At 36.0% G+C, this 16,105-nt stretch overlaps 1 protein-coding gene across 2 annotated transcripts; it reads right to left on the reverse strand.

Moving 5' to 3' along the window:
- Positions 1-9,392: 9,392 nt before the first annotated feature.
- On the reverse strand, positions 9,393-11,587 carry LOC137710307 (uncharacterized). Of its 2 annotated transcripts, none has more exons than XM_068449236.1 (4): positions 11,437-11,587; positions 10,881-11,060; positions 10,694-10,760; positions 9,393-10,205 (listed from the first exon to the last, which is right to left on the reverse strand). In XM_068449236.1, the coding sequence occupies exons 2-4, from the start codon at positions 11,018-11,020 to the stop codon at positions 9,924-9,926; spliced, it is 489 nt and encodes a 162-aa protein (XP_068305337.1). In that variant the 5' UTR covers positions 11,021-11,060; positions 11,437-11,587; the 3' UTR covers positions 9,393-9,923. The 2 variants fall into 2 exon arrangements, with proteins under 2 accessions (XP_068305337.1, XP_068305338.1); XM_068449237.1 differs by having other exon boundaries at positions 11,364-11,518.
- Positions 11,588-16,105: the final 4,518 nt, after the last annotated feature.

Consider the following 16,105-nt stretch of genomic DNA (forward strand, 5'->3'; position numbering starts at 1 on the left):
GCCCGCTATGAGTGGACTCATCTGAGGATTCAGGACTTCAAGTCAGTGGCAGAGTACAATTCTGCGTTGTTCAGAATTACCTCTCAGATGAAGCTCTGTGAGGATATTATTACTGAGGAACATATGCTGGAAAAGACTCTCAGCACATTTCATGCCTCCAACGTGCTCCTGCAGCAGCAGTATAGAGCGCGAGGCTACACTGAGTATAACCAGCTGATATCTGTGCTTTTAGTAGTTGAACAGAACAATGAGCTCCTGATGAAAAACCATCATTCCCGACCTACTGAATCTGCACCATTCCCAGAAGTGAATGCTGCTTTCCTCGAAGTGAACGCCACATCCTCTGGTGGTGATAATCATAAATAAGGACGTGGCCACAAACAAGGTCGGTGGAATAGGAAAGGCAAGAACCATGGAGTTTAGTTTCACAACCAGGTTCCGAGGCATAATTCAGGCCCGAGCTTCAAAAATGTGAATCGCCACAAAGGCAAAGCTCATATGAACAATGCTCCCATGAACAATGAAGGAGCCTGCCATAGATGTGGTGGCAATGGGCATTGGGCGCGTACTTGTCGTACCCCAAAACATCTGTTGAATTTGTATCAAGCCTCCCTCAAGGAGAAGGGTGTCGAGACCAATTTTCTCGACCAGGCTAGACCAATGGATATACCTGATTTAGTGTTTGACTTATCAAGGCAGTTGAACACAACCCACCTAGATGTTCCAGACTTTATTGTGGAAAGGGGAAATGAAGTATACCGGTCCGATTAAATCATTGATGTACTTTTATTATGCTGAACTTGTAGTATTTCAGATTCAATAAAAGTGGCTTGTAAATTTCTTGTTATAACTTGATTTTAACTCTAATTCTCTTACTCAGAGAGTATGGATAAAAACTGTGGTTATTCTCAGAACATGAGAAATGACGGAGATATTTATCTTTCAAACAGCGCAACCACACATACAATACTTTGTGATCGAAAGTATTTCTCAAGCTTAATACTTAAAACAGTAGGGGTAACAACAATATCTTGACCTTCAGATGTAATTGAAAGCACAGGGAAAGCCCAGATTATGTTATCAAATGGAACAATATTGTTCATACAGAATGCATTGTATGCTACTTGATCTACTCGAAATTTTTTGAGTTTCAAAGACATACATTTAAATGGATACCACATTAAAACGAAAAGTACATAAAATGTGGAATATTTATGCATTACCTCCAATGATACCCAGAAGCGTACATTGGAGAATTGCGTGGTTTGTCGAGTGGATTGTATTATACATACATAAGGACAATTGAATCACATACTGTCATGAACCAGAAGTTCATTGATTCAAATGTTTACATGCTTTGGCATGACCGTCTAGGTCATCCATGATCCACCATGATACGTAGGATCATTACCAACTCTAATGGACATCCATTAGTGAGCAGGCACATTGCTATCTCAAATGGTAACCCTTGCAAAACTTTTTCTCAAGGGAAGTTGGTAATTAGACCATCACAACTAAATGTTGATGCTGAATCCCTATCATTTCTGCAAAGAATTCAAGAGGATATTTATGGGCCTATTCAACCATCATGTGGACCATTTCGATATTTTATGGTTTTGGTTGATGCATCTACCCGATGGTCACATGTTTGTCTCTTGTCTACTCGGAATGTAACCTTTGTGAGACTTCTTGCTCAAATAATTAAGTTACGAGCACAATTCCTAGACTATCCCATTAAGTCAATCTGACTTGATAATGCTGGTGAATTTACGTCTCAAACCTTTGATGATTATTGAATGACATTGGGCATTGATGTTGAACACCATGTTTATCATGTCCACACTCAAAATGGTTTAGCAAAAGCATTGATCAAGCGGCTTCAGTTAATAGCTCGCACTCTGCTTATGAAAACCAAATTGCCAATCTCTGCATAGGGACATGTCATCTTACATGCTGCATCATTGATTCGATTGAGACCTATAGCCAACCATCAATACTCTTCAGTACAACTCATGTTTGGACATCAGCCAAACATTTCACATTTACGAGTTTTTGGTTGTGCTGTTTATGTGCCTATTGCACCGCCGCAACGCACTAAAATGGGACCTCAGCGTAGACTGGGAATTTACTTGGATTTTGATTCACCATTTATCATTAGATATTTAGAACCCTTGACAGGTGATATGTTTACAGCTCGTTTTGCTGATTGTCACTTTGATGAAACAGTCTTCCCGTCATTAGGGAGAGAAAAGACCGTTCCAAAAGAACGGAAAGAGCTGACATGGGTTGTTCCCACCTTGTCTCATTTTGATCCTCGCAGCATTCAATGTGAAAATGAAGTGAGAATGATCGTTCATCTTCAAGGCATTGCTAATCAAATGCCAGATACATTTAATGATGCTATGAAAGTGACAAAATCACATATACCAGCTGCAAATGCACCTGCAAGAATTGATGTCCCTGTTGGACAAAATAAAGTGGCAGCGAATGATTCATCTGGTGCACGCCTGAAGCATGGTAGACCCCCAGTTTCAAAAGATTCAGCCCTTCGAAAGAGAAAGTCGAGGGCACAACTGAATCCAAATGAAATCATTTAGGAAGAGAAAATGAATGATAAATTCATAATTCATGATTCTGGACTTCCAGAAAAAGAAAATGTCCTTAATGAGACATATGCCCCTGAAGAGATAGAAGTACATAAAAGCAAAGAAATCTCTACAAATTATGCATGTACAAATAAATTGTGGGATTGAAATGAAATAATCATCGTTGATATGTTCGCTTTCGCAGTAGCCACTGAAATCATCTTAAATGATGATATTGAGCTCTGCTTTGTTGATGAATGCAAACAGAGATAAGATTAGCCTAAGTGGAAAGAAGCAATCCAGGCAGAATTAAATTCCTTGGAAAGGCAGAATGTTTTTGGACCAGTAGTCCAAACCCTGCCTAGTGTAAACCCCGTGGGTTACAAATAGGTATTCACAAGGAAACACAATGAGAAAAACGAGATCGCAAGATACAAAGCACGACTCATTGCACAAGGCTTTTCTCAAAGACCTGAAATTGATTATGAGGAGACATACTCTCCTATAATGGACGCAATTACGTTCCGTTACTTAATAAGTTTAGTGGTTTCAGAAAGACTTGACATGCGACTTATGGATGTCATTACTGCGTATCTATATGGAGAATTAGATACTGACATCTATATGAAAGTCCCAGAAGGACTTAAGTTGCCTGAAACAAGTAACAACCCACGAGGTATGCTCTCGATCAAATTAAGGCGATCATTGTATAGGCTGAAATAATCTGGACGAATGTGGTATAATCGTCTCAGTGAATATTTGATTAAAGAAGGGTATATCAACAATGTCATTTGCCCTTGTGTGTTCATTAAGAAATCCAATTTTGGATTCACTATAGTGGCATCATATGTTGATGATATAAATCTAGTTGGAACTCCTGAAGAGCTCAATAAAACTGCTGAATATCTGAAAAGCGAATTTGAAATGAAAAACCTTGGAAAAACAAAATATTGTCTTGGCCTGCAGATCGAGCATTGTGATAGTGGAATTTTGGTCCACCAATCAGCTTACATTGAAAAAATTCTGAAGCGATTTGGTATGGACAAGGCTTATCCACTCAGCACGCCAATGGTCGTTCGTTCTTTGGACATTAAGAAAGATCCATTCCTTCCAAAAGAAGATGATGAACTGGTCCTTGGTCCAGAAGTATCATATCTGAGTGCAGTAGGTGCTTTGTTGTATTTAGCACAATGTACTAGACCAGATATAGCTTCAGTTAACTTGTTAGCAAGGTATAGCTCTGCTTCAACAATTCGCCATTAGAAGGGTATCAAAGATGTATTGCGATACCTTCGTGGGACAACAGACATGGGTCTCTTCTACTAAAAAAACTCCACAAATGACCAGGTCCTTGTTGGATATGCAGATGCTGGTTTTCTCTCTGATCCGTATAAAGCCCGCTCACAAACTGGATATGTGTTTAAGAATGGAGATACAGCAATCTCATGGCGCTCAACCAAGCAAACATTAATTACTACATCTTCAAATCATTCAGAAATATTTGCTTTACATGAAGCAAGTCGTGAATGTTCTTAGTTAAGATCAATGATCCATCATATCTGGAATTCATGTGGTCTAACTTCGAAGACAGACAATCCAACTGTCATCCATGAAGATAATGCAGCCTGTGTTGCCCAAATGAAGGAAGGATTCATCAAGGGCGATAAGACTAAATACATATCTCCAAAGTTTTTCAGTGCACATGAGCTTCAGAAGGCTAAAGTTATTGAAGTCAGACAAATCCGTTCGAATGAAAATCTAGCAGACTTGTTCACCAAATCTCTACCAAAGTGCACGTTTCAGAAGTTAGTGCAAAGTATCGGATTACGTCGACTTACCAAACTGCTAAATTTGGAGAATGCGGAATCAAGGGAGATACATATCAAGGGGAGCACCCATGATACATGCTTGTTGTACTCTTTGTCCTTCGATTAGGATTTTTCCCATCGGGTTTTTCCTATCAAGGTTTTAACGAGGCAACATAAGCATACTTGACACTATATCAACGATCCAGATAAAGTTGTACTTTTTTTCCTTCACTATAGTTTTTTCCCACTGGGTGTTTCCAAGCAAGGTTTTAATGAGGCAACTCATGTTGATATGTGGGCATCCAATGGGGAGTGTTGAAAATGTTGATGGGTAGTGAATGCCCACAGTGTTTTGGTGGAGTTTTTCAATGCCCTCACATATTGGCTTTTAACATTGTTATTGTTTATGACTACACGCACACATTGTCAATTCCTATAACAAATTGAAAACTGACTTTGGGAATGCAGGATATCATATTGTCAAAAGTATGTTGTAAATTTCAAATATAGTAATACGAGTTGCTCTATAAATAGAGCACTCGACTGCAATCAAAAGATACAGAAAAATATAAAATAAGAGAACAAGAGAAAAAGATCAATAACATCATCTATTCCTCCGTCTTTTATTTGTTATCCTCTTGTGCTATAGTTTTAAGTGTGACATTTTACATCTACCTCGTACCTACTATTAAAAGGTTATCTCTCTAACTTTGATCTATTTATAACACTCTAAACGTTGTGGATTGATAAAAGTTTTATGATTTATTTTTGATATTTTATAGCATTCAACCTCTTTTATTTTTATTGATAATATTGTATGGTTAATTACGATAGTGATCTTCAGATTTAAATTCGTGTTTTCACTTTAGTTTTAACCTCAGTTTTAAATTTTATGACCTTATAATTGCATCATATATCCTGCTTCAGTCATTATGTCAAGTAAGCCTCTCCAAACCATACAACTGCTTGGCAAGCACGTGCAAATGGTTCAAAGTTAACGTGAGTCACATAACACATTTAAGTTTAAAGACAAATATTGTAATTAATTATATTTTTAATTAATTCATGTTGGTTTTTTTTTCATTTGAATAAAAAAGCTTGCTTTCATGTCTTAATTTCAAAGGTTGAATCTTTTCTTCCTGAAACATAAATGGTAGTTTAGCCAAAATGGTCTCTGGGATTGACATAACTCATCTATTTGTCCCTGAGGTTTGAAATTAATAGAACTGGTCTCTGAGTTTGTCCACCATTAATTATTTTCATCCTACTATGCAAAATATCTGTTAAATAATAATTGTTGGGGCCCAAAAATGTCACATGTAAACCCAATCAAGTAGGCCTAATTGTTGTAAAACCTCGAGTCAAGCCTAAACACATGTCAAGGTACGGAATCAAGAAGGGAAAACATTCACAATCATGCCATTAATATAATGATGAACGAACCAGACGTTTGTTTAATCACGCAACGCCATGCAAATCCATTCACATTCATCATGCCATGTTATATCTCGCTAATTACCATTCATGCTAAAATATGTCCAATCCATATGTCTAGGGCTTGCCAAGTGAATCGTGGTGTGGATGGTTACGGAAGTTTGTCGGGCATACGCAGAGTCAAGATTATGAAAGACTTTGGGCTGCTTAGGAGCCCAAAGATCCAAACCCACAATCCTTGAAGTCTACGTAGGTGAGTTTGAGAGAGAACAAACCTAGTTCTCTTTTTTCCCTAGCTAGACAACTAAGCCAGTTAGAAAAAAGTCAAACTCAAGGCCTTAAAAATCACGTGAAAACCAAATAAAGCTTGCATTTAATGAAAAGAGAGGCAGACTTTCCCTTCCTAGTTCATGTAGAAGAATGATGAATGAAAGTCATGAAACGCATTACTAGAATTAATGCACGTGGAAGTTGACCTAGGAAATGAGCTATTTGGAAAGAGAGACCAATGCAGTCTTCATGAGAGCAATGGTGTTCATCTGTCTTACACTAAATGGGAAGGTTAGAGTTATGCTAGGAGAAATGGGAGGGAAGACGTAGCTATAACTAGAGCTTTTCTAGGAAGCCTAAAAAAGGAACCATTCACCTACAAAAGAGAGGTCAAAGGTTTTGAATAGTGGAAGACATAACGTTAGAGAGATAGAGATTCAAGGTTGTACTGCACCAAGTAAGGGAAATCGCTTTCTAAGTGCAAATAGTCTTGAACTTTTGAGAGGATCACCTTCCTGCAACCTTAGTAGTTTCTTTAAGCTTCCTTCAATCCGCTCAGTCAAGGGGAGCCTTCTTAGAACCGTAGGAAACCCAAATCACCCAACTAAACACATCATGCAATCATGCAAAGTTCTCTCTCACACTAAACTGGTAAACTTCTAGCTTCCACACCACGCCTCACTCAAGCAAGTTATTATTTGCTTAATCATACTATCTTTAAGTCATTGATCCAACCGGGATATTTCCTAAGACCCGCTAATTCTTTCGAGATATTTCAGGACTTGGAATGAAAGTGAACCAAGGGAATGAAAAGGTACTCGCAAGCCCAAGTCTAGCTCGTCTTAAAAATCCCTTACAATGTCCAAAATGCCCTCAATTTAATAAGCAATGTGCCAAAGTAATTTGACAAAAATCAAAGGTATTTTTGTCATTTAAGGACTATTTCTGGCTAAAAAGTCATGTATTGCAGCCCAGTAAATGCATGTTCAAGCTGGGAAACATGGAACAAAATCAATCGTGTTTAATTGCAAGAAATTGGTGGTTCAAAATTCATTCTTTTAAGAGGTTTAAGAGATTTTTATATGTCTTCATGAATTTACAATTTTTCCCCTTCATCTGATAAATTTTTCTGTCATGATTTGTGCAGTGTAGTTTATGACTTAGGTTATGCAACACCAATAATGTTACAAAAATTACACCTTAAGATACCAATAATCCAACTTAGATATAAAATTTAAAACCAATAATATAATTAGTTTCCCTACTTAATTATATACACAAATTGTATCTTTGAAATCGAAAACGAAAAAGAAATGAAACAAAGTTTAATCAGGAAACATGACAATATGTTGTGTCCCTCATTGTTTATTTTTAATCGGATCCTAAGCTGTTGAAGAAGTTGATCGGTTGAGCAATGTTCTTCTTTTGCAGGCAAGGGACATCAGGAACATTACTTGCATTAGAAGTTCCGCTACTTAGGTTGGGGCAAGAGGCACGGATCTCCTTCCCAGCAATTGCCGATGTGATTTTTATCTGGTGCAGATTAATGTTGGCACAACCTGGATTCGCCGAGCAATCAAACTCGATCGCTTCTTCGGTTGCAGAAGTTCCATGAAAACCATTGTATGTCACATCGCTCACACTCACTGTCGAAGTCAGCAAATTTTTTAAAAAATGATAAGAACTTCGTTAATACAACTGATTTGTTTGAGTTAAAAATCATTTTATTGAAATTAACATAAGAGCAATGTACTAACCTTATTCCATGACCTAGTCCACAACTAATTTTGGTGATATTGATAAAGGTTGATTTGGTCCACGATTTTTATTCAGATGTGTAACTTAAATGTGCACTTTTGATGTGCACATGAGCTTAACATTTTATGTAAGTGGAATATGTTGGCTAGTCCATGACCGGTCAAGTCCACGTGAGTTGGGTTGTGATGGGTCGACCCATTTGACACCTTTAAAGCAACCTAATCATCTAGAATCCAAATAGTCATGTATCCTCCACAAACGAACGGGTTATATTTAGGTACACAATCTTATCCTATGAAGGTTTTCAATGTACTCGTTCTGATCAAATTGACTATACCTAAGATTTTCTCGTAGTGAGGAGCAAAATCTTGAGTTGGGGTATATCCCCCTCTGCCTACATAGAGAAAACATACGCTAACTACAAACCATAGTCTTTCATAATTAAAAAGAGTTGCAACAGTGTAACTGTGCTATGTAAGTTAATATCCGTGATTAGGGTGCCTTTCACAAATTTTATCCTTCACAAGTGCGTAGGCCAGCGTTTGCTACCAGACATTTCAACCACTGAAACTCATGTCCGTACAAAACTAGGGAAAGGGATTTTCTCTAGTTCATTTCCACCAAATTCACCAAGTCAATGAATTCAGACTTTTGAAATTTGATCTAATGACTAAAGTTATTATAACTTTTTAAGGAAACCCTTATTTTTTGTTGTTTGATCAAAATTTAAAAGTCCGAATTCGTTGACTTGGTGAATTTGGTAGAAATGATCTGAAGATGATTCCTTTCCCAAAACTAGGAGCCCAAGGATTTGACTAGTCACCCTTTGGAGTTGGCCCATTCAAAAGTGCAAATCCCTAATAGCAACCCTCCACGCCAACACCAAGTCAGCCGAAGCCAGGCAGGCCAAACAATAACAAACAAACAAAAGAGGCCAAATCCTACCACATGTTCCGCGATGCTTCTAAAGACAGAAACCCCAGTACCCCACACTTGTCCCTCCAACCTTTCTCCCACCTACCTTCCTAATCCTGCTTTTTCCACAAAACAACTTGGAAATCTGATTTGATTAAGATCTCAACTTAATCTAGATTAAGAGGGGGTCGTAAGACCACCACTTCTCAATTATGTTACTTGTTTTACTCAACTACGGACCCATCAATTTATTTGAAACTTTCTCTCTCGTCGTATTACATGCTGTTCTGTAATATTTGAGACGTTATACTTATGACTGTAGGATCAAAACACCACGTGTATTTTATGAAAAATATTCGTTACGTCAGCACGTTATTATGTAAGAAAGTTTTAACGTTTAATAACAACACAATAACATCTCAAGAAGTTCTAAAGATGCAAATGTGACAACATTCTAAACCCATGGCAATTATTGTTTGAGAAAGTTAAAACATATGTCAATGTGTGAATGACTTGTCACAATTCTACACTGACATCCACATACTTTTCGAGAAAAAAATTCTGAAGATTGAATTGTAACAATATACCAAGTCCATCATAAATCGTGCAATAACACAGCAAATTCCAAATAGATCCAATCCTCATTTCCTCCAAAATACAATTACAAAGGGAGGATTATGAGAATCCAAACAAAGTCTTTAGTAGAAGATTACATACTTGTCCCATGAAACCTCCTCCCCCAATGTCACAAAACCATCTCCTAATAGAGATGGCCACTTCTATGAAGGAAACGAAAACAGACTTCTATCCACATAGAGTGAGAGAGAGAGAGACAGGCAGACAGACTTTAAGCCTCCCACTCTCTCTCCTCTTCCCTTTTATTCCTCAAGATGGAAAATCTCCATCACCTTAATTTACATATACATCTTTTGAGTTTACACAAAAAGACTCACCATAAATTAAACATATTAAGATCAACTCACTTGACTTGTATGTACAAAAATTACATTCTCCATCTCAAAGACCCCCCAAAAAACATCATCTTCCTCCTCCTCTTGATATTTTTCCCAAAGCACAAAGCCCTCTCCTTTTCTCACAAAACTCTGCTTCTTCCAAAACAGAGAGGGCTCTGTTCCACACCCTAACTCTGTGTCTAAGCTACAGCAGAGATGCTGCAGTTCCTGCGGTCCCTGCTAAGACAATCAAACCCTTCGATCCGCACTGCAACTGGCTTGTCCCCAGACTTCATCCGGACACAGCCTCCGTTGCGCGATGACAACATAGGCTGTGCCGGCAAAAATGGAGCTATATTGCCGCTGTTGCCGAAATGCTCGTCTTGGATTACGGGATTTGATGCCCTGCTCGGCGGAGACCCGCAGAAAAAGGGCGGCGATGAAGCCAATTGCTTATTACTGAATCTATCATCATAATTCCCCTGTTTTCATAAATTAACCACAAAACAGGAGAACATAATTAGTCTTTGTTCTTGGAATTTTTTTCATAAGTGGAAGAGTGAGCTAAAACATGATAACAAAATTAAAAATCAACTAATTCATGCCAATAAAAACAAACTTGAAACCCCAAATTAGAAAATATAAAACGAAAACATGAAATGATTTCCGCACACCCTTTTCTTTACAAAACCAACAAACCACAGTTTATTTATGTCCCTTGATTCGAGTGGATGCTTCGACGAAAACGGATGCGAGGAAATCATTTCTCCGAATATTAGCTCAATCAATTTAGGGAACTTCAACGGAAAGCTTCCAATACTGTTTATTTTAACGAAAAATCACATTTTTACGCTAAAAAATTCAATCATGTTACTATTTATTTTACCCTTTATGTCATTTTCGTTGAAGCTCAACGTTTTCAAGCTATTTTTCATTAGTTTTACTATAAATTTAAGGGGAAGAGAGGAACCTTGGCGAGAATAATATCCAGAATCTCAGACCCAGCTTCAGAATCTCCATTCTCCGATTGGTTGTGACTGTTGCAGCAGCAGCAACAAAAATCAAACACCCAAAAAAAATACAACCTTTGACTCTACCTACGAATTAAAACCTTAAAAGAAAATACAAGTGTGAGAAGAAGAAAAAAAGGTACGTACTTGAAGTATCTGAAGGGTCTGATGTTGTCGTTGAAGGAACGATTTAGAAGGCTGAAACGACGTGGTTTTGGGCACACAACTGAATCCATCCCCTCGAAGCCTGCCGTGGCGCTCTGCTCGTAACCGCACCTGCTCATCATCCTTGCTTCCTCTGTTGGGTGATATCACCAACAACAAAGCCTGCACACCCACATACCCAGATTTCATTTCATCAATATCAACCCTAAAAATAAAATAATACAAACTTTTGCATGAAGATTTCATATAAAATATAATTTTTGTTTTTTTTTTGGGGGGTGGTGGGGGGGGAGTGATTTTCGTACACCTTGTTTATTAAAATTTCAGGCCTTTGAACGAATTAAATCAAAAGAAAATCACGAGACAGAAATAAATTGAAAGACGTTAAATATAACAAAGCATGAAAATAAAACAACCCCAGAAGGAAAAATGATGCGAAATTAAGAGTTGTTCTTCATGATTTACATATAGTTTGCAGATCTGTCGATAGAAAAGTTGCAGAAACCCCAGGAAAAAAAGACAGGGAGGAACTAAGAACCTTGAGCTGCAGCCACAGGAGGCCCCTCAGGGAGGAGGAGATTTAAGGGGAAGAAGAGAAAGGGTCTGCAAAACAGAGATTTTCCGGGGCGTCTGAGAGGGAGAGAGAGAGGGAGAGAAACGAGTCGGTGGGCTGAGTATTTATCATTCAAAGAAGCAGGGGACAGAGAGAGAGGAAACAGAGGATTATCTAGATTGTGGACCGTTGGATGAGGTTGAGGTTGGTGTTGGAGGAGCCCGATTTGGTCCACGTGGTCGGGATCTCCAGCCCCCTTTCTTCTGTAATAATACTAGAAAATAAATAAATAATAATATTCTTGTTTTAGCACAAGCCTACAAAGGAAAATATCTAAAAAATTTCATTTATTTATAGTAGGGTTGATTGATTCCAATTTCCAATTGACCAATGACCTTTGGGGCTTTGAGCTTTGCAACTTGCAAGTGCACGTAAAGAGATCATTTCAAGATCTCTACTATTAAGTTCACAGGATTAAATGATCTGAATTTTTGAAATTTCATTCAACAGACAAAAATGATTATAACTTTTAAGAGACCAAAATAGATGGGATGTTTGATGAAAATTTTAAAGACTCGAATTATTTAATCTGATGGTCTTAGTGGAAAAAATCCGAAGAAGATCTCTTTCTGCAATGACAACCCAACTATTTTAATTTTTAATTTTCCGGTAAACGAAGAGAAAGATTAGGATTAAGGACAACCAAATCTTTATCTAACTCTTAAATTTGAAGTCATGCAGATTTTTTTTCTTACTTGATAAGAACACGTTGAAATGGACATTCAACCAAAATAAGAAGATAAACGTCTCCATAGGATTTGAGCTTCCGTTTTTATTTTGAAGATCTACGAAGATTAAATGTATATTAGTCACAAAATTAATGTGATTAATATTAATTTAGATTTAAGGACTTAAATATTAGAAAAATTAATTAAAAGAGTTTGAAAACTTTGAGTTTTAACGAAAATTATAAAATAAAGGGTAAAATGAATAATACCAATATTGACTTTTTAGTTAAAAATATGGTTTTACGTTAAAGTGAACAGTACCATGGATTTTTCGTTAAAATTCTTTTATATATTTGACAACTTAATAAATCAAAATAAGAAAATGAGTTTTTTAATGGTACAATATCACAGAGTATGAACAACTAATTAGATGATGCAGTGAATCTTTAAAAAAGGCAAGAAATTTCAATAAAGTTGTCTTATTAGATCATCTTTTACATTGAATATGATCAACTTAGAATCAAGTGATATCAAAATACATAGAAGTTCCAAATTTTATAGAGTAAATTACATAAAATTACCTCAATTATTGAGCCAGTTACAGTTTCATATCCTATCTTTAAAAAATGTCAATGTCATACATCATCTTACGAATTTATTACAAGTTCATACCTTCCGTTAGTTTGTCTGTCAAATTGATCGTTAAATGTTGCATGCCTTGAGGCAGGGCCCTTTTTATTAAAAAATTAATTAAATATTAAAACTAAAAAAATAAAATAATTTAATAATTTTTTTAATGGGGGACCCACCCCTACAAACCCATTTAAAAAATTATTAAATGATTTTATTTTTAGTTTTTCATATTTAATTAATTTTTTAATAGAAAGTGGGCCCCCTCAAGCCACGTCAGCATTTAACGGTCAATTTGACAGACAAACTAACAGAAGGTATGAAATTGTAACAAATTTCGTAAGATGAGGTATGACATTGACATTTTTTTTAAAAATGAGGCATGAAACTGTGACTGACCTAATAATTGAGACAGTTTTGTGTAATTTACCTTATAAAATATGTTATAACAATGACATGATCAGATTTTCAAAATCACATTTTTTTTCTTAAAGTGTTGCTACACCCAATAGGCCGAATGCAATTTGATGAGTCATGAACGTGCCACAAATTAAACGAATGTGTTCGTACTTTGCCAAACTAGAATTTAAAAAGAGAAAATTAATGAAAAAAATTTGAAACTTTTGAGTTTTAACGATAAGAACAAAATAAAGGGTAAAGTGAATAGTACCAAGATTAACTTTTTAGTGTAAAAATGTGATTCTTCGTTAAAATAAACATTACCGGAAATTTTTTGTTAAAATTCTCGTTTAAAAACTATAGCCAAAGATTAAAGAAGCATGTCAAATTTTGAAGATAAAAGAGAGGGCATGAAAAAACATGGCAGATGATCGTTAATTAAAGGAAAGGCTACTTGCAAAGGAGCTTCAATAATTCGGATCCAATGTGGAAAGCAGGGAAGGACAGACATGTTCGTTAACACAGAATGGAAGTGGGAACCACAACTCCATTCCCTTTCCTTTTCTGTTCGATTCCTCCGCATGCCACTGCGGGATGTTCACATTGGTAACAAAGTTGGGAGAAAAACTTACATTTACTTGGCACATATATATTGTTATCGTTGACATCTTGTGTTAATAATATAAAATATATGTAATTTTTGTTTATATGGTATTGTTTTCTTTGTACGGAATGTTATGTAATTGTGTAGCTGTGCTATATATGTTGTTCTTTTTGGAAGAAGGGTTTAGTTGTAGAATCAACTTTCATGAATGATCTGTGTATGTTGTTCTATTTGAGGGAAAAGTTTAGTTGTTCAATCAACTCTGATGAATGACGAACTCATTAATATCATGAAAATTTCTTATAAGTGAGAAATTTTAAAAGGAAAGCTAATGAAAACTCCTCAAAAACTTTAGTTTGAATGAAAAATGACAAATAAAGGTGTAAGTGAATAGGAGAGTATTTTTGCTCACCACCATAAACTATGGTGCATGCTCACCATACATCTAATCAATTGACACGTGTCATTTTACTTAATCTTGGTTAATTTTTTTCAAAATTGAAAAACTAACATTTAATGTGAAAATTAACTAGAGTTAGGTGAAATGACACGTGTCAATTGATTAGGTGTACGGTGAACATACACCATAGTTATTATGGTGAGCAAGTGAATAGTAACAGGAAAGGTAAAAATGTCATTTTTCGTTAAAAGTGAATAATACCGGGAGTGTTTCGTTAAAACTTCCAATTTTAAAGCCAACTCTTGTGAATATCAAATTTGAAATAATATTTTAATTACAAGTATAAAATGTCGTTGTATATCATATACCTGTATTAAATTTTGGTGGCCATAGTCCAAATTTCCAATCCAATGGAATTCATGGAGATTAATACACACATATATATATGGCCCCTACCATTTGGTCCATTACCAACCAATTTTAATTGGTCCTATCATATGTGTATACGGTTCATTCACCACTCATTCTCAACGCTAGAATCATATAGTGTATATCCGATTATACCGTATATTAAAACGATTTTGTTTCCTTTTGTGCACTATTAGATAATAGATAGTGTGCAAGTGACATTTTACTACAGTGGTGGAAATGTGTTGTGTCATTGCATGACGGTGTGGATTCAAACTCTGTCGGTAACTAATCTAACATCTAACTTATTAACAATATCGCATGACTCAAAAGATAATAGATAGTGAAGTGCTCACTAACTTGCTATTTATATTGAGAGGTAATTTCCATATATATTTTTTTCTTTTGCATGTCGATGTTTATTCTGATCATCAATTTTTCATATATTTCAATTGAATGACCAGAATAATACAATAGTGTGCAACTACGTGTGATAAAAAATTTGTGCGGAATTCACTTCCCCTATTCCTTTAGAACAACTAACTATTAGTCTAGTAATATACAAATCTCTGTGCTCTCCTTAATGTATATCTACATATATAAAGTGAAAAGGCAAAAAAGGTAAAGTTTTCAATATCCATTCAATGGCCTCACTTTAATTGGTGGGTGGTTAATTATTCTTTCTCTGTTTCTGAATTTTTTATTAAAATATATAATTAGATCTAAAGCAGGAATAAAACTTAATTTTTAATTTAAAACAAAGGCCAATTAACATGGGCGTGAAGGAGGCTAGTAACTAGTTAGTGAAATGAATAGCTTGTATTAACAAAAAATAACTTTCTGATGAAAAATAATAATAATAATAATTTGGTCAGTATTTTCATAATTATTTAAGGGCCTGATAGGCCCGTACAATGTCTTGGGTAGGCTTAAGACCGGCCCACTAAACTAGATTAAGGGCCTGACAGGCCATGGGTTATAGGTCTCGCGTTTGAACTTGATCTTCTGCCCAAGTTTTACTTCTGTGTTTTAGAAGACTGAGAGGAAGATGGTGTGGCCGGCGACGACACAACCAATAGACTAGTAAGTCGTTTCTCAACCTTTTGTTGTTATTTTTATTATTTCAATCTTCTGAAATATATGCGTAGATCATACGAGCCATATGGAGGGATTGGAATTCCCAACCTTAGTATATATTAGACTGTTAATTAGCAAACAAAAGAATTATTGATTATATTTATATGATGAGAAATGTTACTGACTCTCTTAAAGTGGGACTCCGTCACTTCACAGTTTAACGTCAATTCTTTTGTTAACATTATAACAAAAAAACTTGGGGCGGGGGGGGGGGGGGTGTGCAGCACATGGAAAGTCTCATTTTTAAGAGAGTCTCCTTAGTATTTCTCTTTATATGATAGATTAAGGAGAGTGACAGGGTTGAATTGATGGCACAAATTTACAATTAGACTATTGTTGCGTATGAAT

This window comes from Pyrus communis, chromosome 12, assembly GCF_963583255.1.
Source record: "Pyrus communis chromosome 12, drPyrComm1.1, whole genome shotgun sequence".
NCBI lineage: Eukaryota > Viridiplantae > Streptophyta > Magnoliopsida > Rosales > Rosaceae > Pyrus > Pyrus communis.